The 8,964-nt window shown below is 63.7% G+C and overlaps 1 protein-coding gene across 6 annotated transcripts; it reads left to right on the forward strand.

Moving 5' to 3' along the window:
* The first annotated feature begins 1,349 nt into the window (after window positions 1–1,349).
* On the forward strand, window positions 1,350–8,964 carry EOLA1 (endothelium and lymphocyte associated ASCH domain 1). Of its 6 annotated transcripts, none has more exons than XM_064574652.1 (5): window positions 1,350–2,353; window positions 3,463–3,526; window positions 6,828–6,974; window positions 7,092–7,374; window positions 8,197–8,964. In XM_064574652.1, the coding sequence occupies exons 4-5, from the start codon at window positions 7,122–7,124 to the stop codon at window positions 8,472–8,474; spliced, it is 531 nt and encodes a 176-aa protein (XP_064430722.1). In that variant the 5' UTR covers window positions 1,350–2,353; window positions 3,463–3,526; window positions 6,828–6,974; window positions 7,092–7,121; the 3' UTR covers window positions 8,475–8,964. The 6 variants fall into 6 exon arrangements, with proteins under 6 accessions (XP_064430722.1, XP_064430720.1, XP_064430721.1 ...); XM_064574653.1 differs by lacking the exon at window positions 1,350–2,353 and adding an exon at window positions 2,436–2,807; XM_064574650.1 differs by lacking the exon at window positions 6,828–6,974.

Below are 8,964 nucleotides of genomic sequence, written 5' to 3' on the forward strand. Positions count from 1 at the left end.
CGGAGGGGGAGACGAACCTTGAGAGACTATGGACTCTGAGAAACAAACTGAGGATTTTAGAGGGGAGGGGGTGGAGTGACTGGTTAGCCCAGTGATGGGTATTAAAGAGGGCACGTACTGCATGGAGCACTGAGTGTTATATGCAAACAATGAATTAAAGACACTATATCAAAAACTAATGATGTACTGTATGGTGATTAACATAGCATAATAAAATAAAATTTAAAAAAATATATTAAAAAAAAAAGCCACCAGCCCCAGACCACAAGCCTGAACTCAGGAGGTAGCAGTGGGGACAGGAAGAGGAGAATTTATTCTGATCAGGCATGTGGGAGGCAGGGACACAGGACTTGGTCACCAAGCAAATGCGGAAGGAGGGTGAGGGTAAGGGGACCCCAGGAGCAAAGCACGGCGACACTGAGTGTGTTGAGCCCCTGACTGAGAGGCAGAGGACAGGAAACAGCTCTGACAGGGAAGCTGGCTTTGTCTGGCTCAGGTCAGGTCTGACGGGCAGCAGGAAACAGAAGAGGAATTTCTCTTCTCACCTGCAAAAAAGGTTCATATAAAGACCGTCCCTCAGGACCCCCGCTGGCCGTCCCAGGGTGGCTTGGAAGGAGAGCCCGCCCGGCCTTCAGCGCCCAGGTGCACGACTCAACCTACAGGTCCCGCCCTCTCCCCGCCTCCGTGCTCTCCGGGGTCCGTTCTGAGGGTCACCTGAGGTCGCTGAGGACGCTGGGGCTGCCACTTTGCTGCCTACCGGTGCGGCGCCGACCGGACGCCTATGGCACGGGAGGCAGAAGGGAACTGCCTGGCCTCGGCCACTGAGCCGCCCTTGCCCAGGCCCCGCGCTGTTCCCCGGGCCCGGCTCTCCCAAGGTCCGACTCTCCCGCCTGCTCCGCCGGGCTCCGCCCGGCCCCGCCGCAGCTCCTCCGCCCGGCCCGCCCTCGCTTCCGCCCCGCCCTCGCTTCCGCCCCGCCCTCGCTTCCGCCCCGCCCCGCCCTCGCTTCCGCCCCGCCCCGTCCCGTCCAGCTCCTCCTCCCAACCAGCCGACAGTCCCGCCCTGCTCCTCCCCGGCTCCGCCTCCCTGCTATCTTACGGGTCCCACCGTGCCACTCCCCAACCGCGCCCCGCTGCCCTGCAGCTCCTCCTCCCAGCTATACCACCAGCCCCACCCAGCTCCTCCCTAGCCCGCCCTGGCTCCTACCCCAGGCTTTCCTCCAGCTCGCCCCGCTCCTCCACAGCACCTCCTGTCAGCATCCCCAGGCCCGCCATGCTCCGCCCTAGCCCTGCCCCAGCTCCTCCTCGCAGCTTTTCCCCCAACTTGCCCTACCCCTCCCCAGCCCCATCCTGCTCCGCGCAGCTACCCACCAGCCCTGCCCCGCTCGTCCCCAGCTTCTGCTTCCAGCTTTCCCCGACATCGCTCTGCTCTGCCCAAGCCCGCTTGGCATCGCCACAGCTCCTCCTCCCAGCTTTCCCCCAGCCCCACACCCCGTTGGCAGCTACTTCGCCAACCTTTCCGCCAGGCCCTCCCTGCCGCTTCCCAGCTCCAACCCGCTCAACCCCAGCTCTCCTCCTACGTTTCCGGCAGCCACGCCCTACTCCTCCCCCAGTTTCGCCTTTCCAGAGTCCCCCGCCCTGCCCTACAACTGCCCAGGTCCTCCTCGGCAGTGATCTCCCAGCTCTTCCCAAGGCTCCACGTCCATCTCCACCTCCCCAGCTTAATCCCGCTCCTCCCCAGCACTGCCTTCCCAACTTCCTCAGCTCCACCCCGCCCAGCTCCTCCTCTCAGCTCCGCCCTGCTACTCGCCAGGTCCTCATCCCCAGGGGTCCCCGAGCTTCTCCTGTGGCTCCGCCCCAAGCTCCGTTACCCCAGCGCTCAGATCCCCCCGCCTACACCTCCTCAGGCCCACCCTGCTCTTCGCACAGCCCCTTCTCCGCAACATTCCCCCCAGCTCTGTCCTGCTCCTTCCCTGCTCCTCCCCTCGCAGTGCCCGAGCTCGTACCCAACTCTTTCTCACTCGCCGCGCTCACCCCTCTTGCAGGTGCGCCCCAGCTACTCCCCCAGCCCTGCCTCACAGCTCGTCCCCCAGCTCGTTCCCACAGGTCGACCCCCACACACTCCTCCCCCTGCCCCGCCTCCCGTAGCCCCGCCCACGGAACAGCCCCCCCCCCGCTCGCCTCGCCCCGCCCCTTCCCCCCCACCCCATTTCTTTCCTGACTTCCGGTTCCGCTCGAGCCGCCGGCGTCTACCTCCCGGTCCACCGGGGTCCTCCCCCGCGAGTCGGGGCCGGGTGAGTCCCCCACACGTCTCCTGGCGGCCGGGGCTTCCGAGCCTATGTGCGTGTGTACGTAGGTGCGTGTGTACGTAACTGCTCGGCTGCGTGCCGACGTGCTTGCGAACGGGCGTGTTCCGTACCTCCGAGTGCGTTACGTGGGTTCGAGCGGGCGTACGCCCCGCAAGGGAGGGGCGCCGGCGTCTGTGCGAGCCTGTCGGCTGAGGGACCGCCGACGCCTGTCAGCTGTGTGCGGTCCCCGGTGCCGGGCCGCGGCGATGGCGGGAGAGCCCCGACGCGGGCCGAGCGCTCTGTCCGCTCTCCGCGGCCCGCGTCGTCTCCTGGCCTGGGCGTGGGAGGCGGTCGTCCAGGCGCTGGCGGCCTCGCCGGGTCACGCGGAAGCGGACGGTCCCGCCTGGTGGCCGCATCCGGGTCAGCCAGGGGCGCCCGCGACTCGGTGCCGGGAGACCCGCCCGCCACAGAGGGAGCCAGGAAGCCCCTGCTGCTGAGGCCTGCTGGGCCCTCCGCGGGCTGGTACCTCTGTGCTGGGGTTTTCCGGGCCTTTGCGGGCGGGGGGGGTGGGGGGGTCTGGAAGCACGCGCAGAGCTGCCCAGGCCACCCTTCGCTATCCCCTCCTCCAGCCACAGTCACACGCCCGCCATCCTTCTAAGCGCATGTACAGGCAGTGGACCTGTGCACATAGAAACAGGAGCGCGCGGGTCCACGAGCTCCAGTCCTCCCTCACTGCGTCCCTCCCCGCCTCCCCTTGGCCACCAGGCTGTGACCTACCTGAGGTCCCAGGCTGTGCGGTGTTCCCCTGGTTACCCGTGGCACTCCTCCCAGTGGGGCCTACTCAGGATTTTATTGAGGGGACCGGGATCGTAGGGCCCCCAAGTCCTTCCCCTGTGACAGTGTGAGGGAGTGGTGTCATCTTTCTCCTGTTGGATAAGGGGTCTGCGAGGCTGTGAGAACAGGATCCCTCACATGAGAGTTTTCTCAGCTGCTGGCTAGGGCATCATGTGATTAGCAGAACCAAACCTCGAGTGAGGTGTTAACCATCCAGCGGGCCCGCCTGAGTCCCAGGGGTCCCCCATCCCTGCTGAGCAGAAAACCTGTTCTGGCACATTAGCCAACATTGTCCTCTTGTACCTAATGACTTTTTCTTCTCCCCCCCCCCTCCCCACTCCAGTCCTCGTGCAGGCGAAGAAGGCCAGACAAGTGGAATAGCGTTTCCTCGTCAGACCACAAAGCAGGTACTCTGCATGGCGAGACAGGAGGGCAGCTTTACAGTTCCATCCCTCTAGGGGTTCCGCCCACACAGTTCAGTTCTCCTTGTGTCTTTGTGGCCCTGATGAGAAAAAGGTTGGCCAAGACACTGAATGAGGCAAACCTGCAGTCCAGTTATATACCGTCGTAGAAGAAAGAGAAAGGGCCAGGCCACAGGGGGATATCCAGCCTCCCTCGTGAATAATCCGGACCCAGTGAACAGGGCGACCCTTTGTCACCCATCGGGTTGGCAGAGCTTAAGCGGAGGAACGATGCTCAGGGCCGACAGTGGAGTGAGGCAGTGGACCCCTTGCCCGTGGTTGCTGGAGCATACACGGGGGAGCCTTTGTGGAAGGCGCTCTGCTGGCCTGTATCAGCATCTCAGACGTGCATGCCGTGACCCTAGCCGCCTACTAAACACGTCCTCTGCCAACGGGCGTCCGTGGTGATGTCCTCTGTAGTGGCAGAAAGTGCAACGCAGTCTGTGAGTCTCCGTCAGTAAGGGACTAGTGAGCAAATGGTGGGACAGCCAAGCACGGGATGCCACGCAGGCAGTGAAAAAGATGATGGGTGAAGATGTACAGACATGAAGGAAGGGGCTGGGTGTGCCCTTGAGGGAGAAAGCACGGTGCACCCTGTGGAGACGTCCAGGACAGAGCTTACCCCTACCCCTGAATTAGCTTGCCAGGGTGGTTGTGCCAGACTGCCACAGACTGGCTGGCTTCAGCAACAGGAATGCATTGTCTCCCGTCTCTGGGGGCTGGAAGTCCGAGCTCAGGGCCTCGGCTGAACTCGCCTCTTCTGAGAGCTGGGAGAGAAGGTGTTCCGCCCCCCCCCCCCCCCGCCCCCCACCTTCTGGTGGTTCCCTGGCCATCTTTGGCATCCCGCAGCTTGTAGATCTCTGCCTGTGTCTTCACATGCCTGTCTCTAAACTTCACCCTTTCGTATGAACACCAGTCATACCGGGTGAGGGTCTGCCCAGCTGAGCTCACTTGAACTCAAAAGGTCTGTAAAGACCTTTCCTTTATGTATGAGGTCATGTTCTGAGGTGCTGGGGATCGAGACTTCCAGCACACGAATTTGGTGGGGACATAATGCAACCCGTTAACAACCTACGAAAGCCCCGAGGGAGGGATGAACTTGGACTGTTCCGGGGATGGAAGGAAGGCCTTCGTGGCTGCCGGGTGCTGAGTAGAGGGGTGAAGGGAGCAGACAGCGGGGTGGGGGGTTGGGGGGCAGATCACGTGGGGCCTTTAGGCCCTGGCGAGAAGTGTGGATCTGTCCTGGACGGGACAGGAGGCCCCTAGAAGGTTTTGGCAGGGGAGTGACACGATGGATCACTCCTGTACCAGAACCACCCTGTCCTCGGTGCGGACCCGGGAGTGCTGCGCTCCAGCGGCGAGGCAGAGGGTGCTCGGGAGACGGCTCGAGAGGGCAGCGGGACCTTGGGAGACTGAGGCTGGGATGGTGGCCGTGCAGACGATGGAGACGGGTCAGGCTCTGAGTGGGTTTGGGGACCGGCGCCCACGTGATGTGAGTGCCGGGTGCGGGAAAGGGAGCGCAGCGGCTGCTAGGTCAGGGGGACTGGAACAACAGATGGGTGGTGAAACCACTTGCCGAGGTGGAACGGAAGCGGATTTGGGGTGGCGGTGGTTGGGGACCTGGGGCTGCTGGCTGTGGAGGCTTGAGACGAAGCGGGCATGGCCTGTGTGAACGGGGGCAGAGCGGGCGAGCGTGCGATGCGCAAGCCTGAGAAGAAGGGAACGAGAGGTGGTCGACCGCGTCCGGGCTGTCCGGCCACGAGTTAGATGAGGACGAGACAGGCGGGTCAAGGGTGTGTTCGTGGAAGGTGGGGTGCGGTGCATGGCGAGGAAGTAGAGGCTGCGAGTGTAGACGGCTGTTCTGGGGGGACCTCTGCTATGCACAGGTTTGGAGAAGGCCGCCGCAGGAGTTGGAGGCCTGTGTGGGCCCCGGGGGGAGGGGGGGCGGCGGGGGGGGCGGGGGGAGTCTTTGTCCCTGCGGTGAGGGAGACACAGGTGTGGCTCTCTGCAGACGGGACCGCCTACTCACGGGGGACGGGAGGGAGGCTGCCTGAGCAGGAGCATGACCGAGCCAGGCCCCGGAGTGAGCCAGAGTGCTAGACCCCAGAGCACAGCTGAGGGCAGCTCGGCCGGAGAGACAAGACGGAAGGCAGCGGGTCTGGACGTGGCGACGGGCAGGACGGTGGATTGGGAAGGGGGTGAACGTGAGGCAGCTTTTGTGATCACGGGGCCTTGTCTCTGAGAGTGGATGTGTTTCCTTAAACAAGAGAATGTCATTGAGGCCAGGTTTATGTACTTGAGGAACTGGGAGCAGAGATGAGCCGGAGTAGGTGGTACTCATGGGCTCAGTGTAGAGCCCCAGGCCCGATGATGATGATGATGATGATGATGATGATGATGGGAGACACTGTTTGTAACTGTCCTGTTAGGTGCCATGTACTGGGCTGGGTGCCCTTGGCACCTTGTCCCCGATCCTCACAGCCACGCTGGAGACTGAGGCTCCGTGAGGTACCGGGACCCAGCTGAGGTTCAGGCCCGGGGCCCTGCTCTTCCCACTGCACAGCTCTGTCCTCCCGTGAGGAGGGGGGACCCGCCCCCCCCCCCCCCCGCCCCGTCCAGGTGCAAGGGCAGGGGGTACAGGCACTCAGATCCCCTTGCAGTCACGGGCCATCTGTCTCTTCCTCGGCACCTCCTCCTCAGATGCGGAGAGGGGTGATGGTAGCGCCACCGTACCGGGTGATTTGAGGATTGAGTCCCACGGTGTGTGGTGCGTGCCCCTCCCCTGTGCTTGGCGTAGAGACAGTGCGTGCGCCCCGGGACCAGTTGGTCCTGCTCTTGTATTTCCTTTCTCTAGGCTCAGGTCGGGGTTGGGGGTGTCTGTTGATAGTGGAGAGCAGTGGGGCAGGAAGGGGTCAGAGGAGGGTGGCACCCAAAGGGGCCGGGGCCATCTGAGATCGCGGGGCGCCCCCAGCGCCGAGCTGAGGTCAGATACCAAGGATCTGTGCTCCGCCGCCCCAGGACAGGAGCCCGGGGGTGTGCAGTGTGTCAGCGGTGGCAGGGCCAGGGACCCGAGTGGCTTGGCAGGAGAAGCAGCGAAGCCCAGGACTGGCCCTGTCTGTGCTGGGAGAGGGCTAGAGCCAGCTCGCTGAGTCGTTCGTTAAACCCAGGGGCCTCTGTGCTCTCCTGGGGCTCCGTGGCCTCCGTCGTAGCACTGACCACGTGCTGTCCTGGCCATGCCCTTCTCTAGCTGTCTGCACCGTCGTCGGTGCGCTCGCCCAAGACTCCATCTGATGGACAAGGAGGCCTGATCACCGGCCCCTTCCTTTGGGCCTGTCGGTTGACTGTGTAGTGATAGAAGGAAGGGGCCAGGGCTCTCGGCTGCCCCACCGTCCAGGTCAGTGGGGTCTCAGGGCAACCCGGGGGACACTGGGGAGAGGCCTTGCCCGCGGGTCATGGGCTTGGAGCGCTGGGCGTGATGCTCATTGACATTCGTGGTTCCGTGTTCCCGCAGGCCAGGGGAGGCCCCAGGAGCTGTAGGGAGATGAAGTTCGGCTGCCTCTCCTTCCGGCAGCCTTATGCGGGTTTCGTCTTAAATGGGGTCAAGACCGTGGAGACGCGCTGGCGTCCTCTGCTGAGCAGCCACCGGAACTGTACCATCGCCGTCCACATCGCCCACAGGGACTGGGAAGACGCCGCGTGGAGGACGCTGCTGGTGGAGAGGCTGGGGATGGGCCCCGCTCAGATTCAGGCCTTGCTTCGGGAAGGGGAGAAGTACGGCCGTGGCGTGATAGCTGGCAAGTGATGACAGGCCGCATGCTGCTCAGACACCTCCAGGGGCTACGCGGCAGGACCTCGCTCGGGAGTGTTGCGGCTTGTTTTCCTTTGAACCGCTTGGTGTGTGAGCCGAGCAACACACCGTTCGGAGGGGCAGCGAGGGGCCGTGCGCTGGGGGTGGGGGGGTCGCCGAGGTCCCACGACCTCAGGGGAGCCCTGCGTCCGCTCTGGGCCTCAGTTCCCATCTTTGATCTGAGAGGCAGGGACAGCTTCCGAGTCTCCACGTGGCATTTGCCTGTGGGTGTGTCTGTGTACCCCCGTGTGTTTGCGCACGAGTGTGTGCGCGTCTGTGTGTGCGTGCGCGTACACGCGGCAGAGACCATGGGGGGCGGGGACCGCGGGACCCGGGGTGGGTTGGGGTAACCTCCAGATTCAGGCTGTTGCCTGGCTTCGTGGGCGACGCCCCACCCCCACGGTCCCCGCATCCCGGGTAAGTTCCCTGCGCCCTCGGTGGGTCGGGTCCCAGCGCCGCACCTGCCACCTGCCGAAGTACTCGGGGACCTGATGGCCTGTTCCCCCCCTGGCGTCTGGAGCCCTCCTGCTCTCCGCCTGCTGCCCTGAGCAGTCTGGCTGGGACCAGCCCATTGTTCGGGCGTGGTCGTTGAGGACAAGGCCCTCCGCTTCTTTCTCTCCGTCCCTCGGCCCCACCCAGAACTCCCTGAACAGAGTTTGGCACGTCGCAAATGCTCGGCCAGAGGGGCCCAGTGTACTCCGTGGCCCCTTGGTGAGACCCTCGTGGTCTCTGGTGGGTGTCGCTTTCGATAACCGTGTTCTCCCAACAGGCGGGCCTCGGTTTCTGGAAGGAAAAACCAGCGCGTGCTTCTCTTTGTGCACAGGGCTTGTTGACGTTGGGGAAACGTTGCCGTGCCCAGAAGACTTAGCTCCCGATGAGGTCGTGGAACTGGAAAACCGAGCTGTGCTGACCAGCCTGAGGCAGAAGTACCTCACGGCGCTTTCGAACCCCAGGTGGTTGCTGGAGCCCATCCCCAGGAAAGGCGGGAAGGATGTCTTCCAGGTGGACATCCCAGAGCACCTGCTCCCCTCGGGGCAGGAGGCCTGAGGAGCGTGCGGGGTTACGGAGAAGCCAGCTAAGTCACGACCCGTGAGCTGACCGTCGTGCCGCAGGCGGGGACCGCAGCTCTGGTCCGGCTGGGCCCTGCCGCGGAGAGCGCTGCCGCTGCGTGCTGTTCGTGGACACAGATTTCCCCGCTCCCGTGCGGGGGACGGGCCGGCGGGACTTTCCTTGTGAGCTGCCCGTCTGGGCTCCTCGACAGGCTCGAGGACTCTGAGCTTCAGGAGAAAGGGAAAGCGGCCGTAAAGGCCTCTGCACCGCGACTAATCTGGATTGCACCAGGAAGTACGTTTCGGGGCGCCTGGGTGGCTCAGTCGTTACGTGTCTGCCCTTGGGTCGGGTCATGATCCCGGGGTCCTGGGATCGAGCCCCACGTCCGGCTCCCGGCTCCACGGGGAGCCTGCTTCTCCCTCTGCCCCTGCTTGTGTTCCCTCTGTGTCTCTCTCTGTGAAATAAATAAAATCTTTAAAAAAAGAAA

This window comes from Mirounga angustirostris, unplaced genomic scaffold (genome assembly GCF_029215605.1).
Source record: "Mirounga angustirostris isolate CCGP_5_RB_7025 unplaced genomic scaffold, mMirAng1.0.hap1 SCAF_11, whole genome shotgun sequence".
Lineage (NCBI taxonomy): Eukaryota > Metazoa > Chordata > Mammalia > Carnivora > Phocidae > Mirounga > Mirounga angustirostris.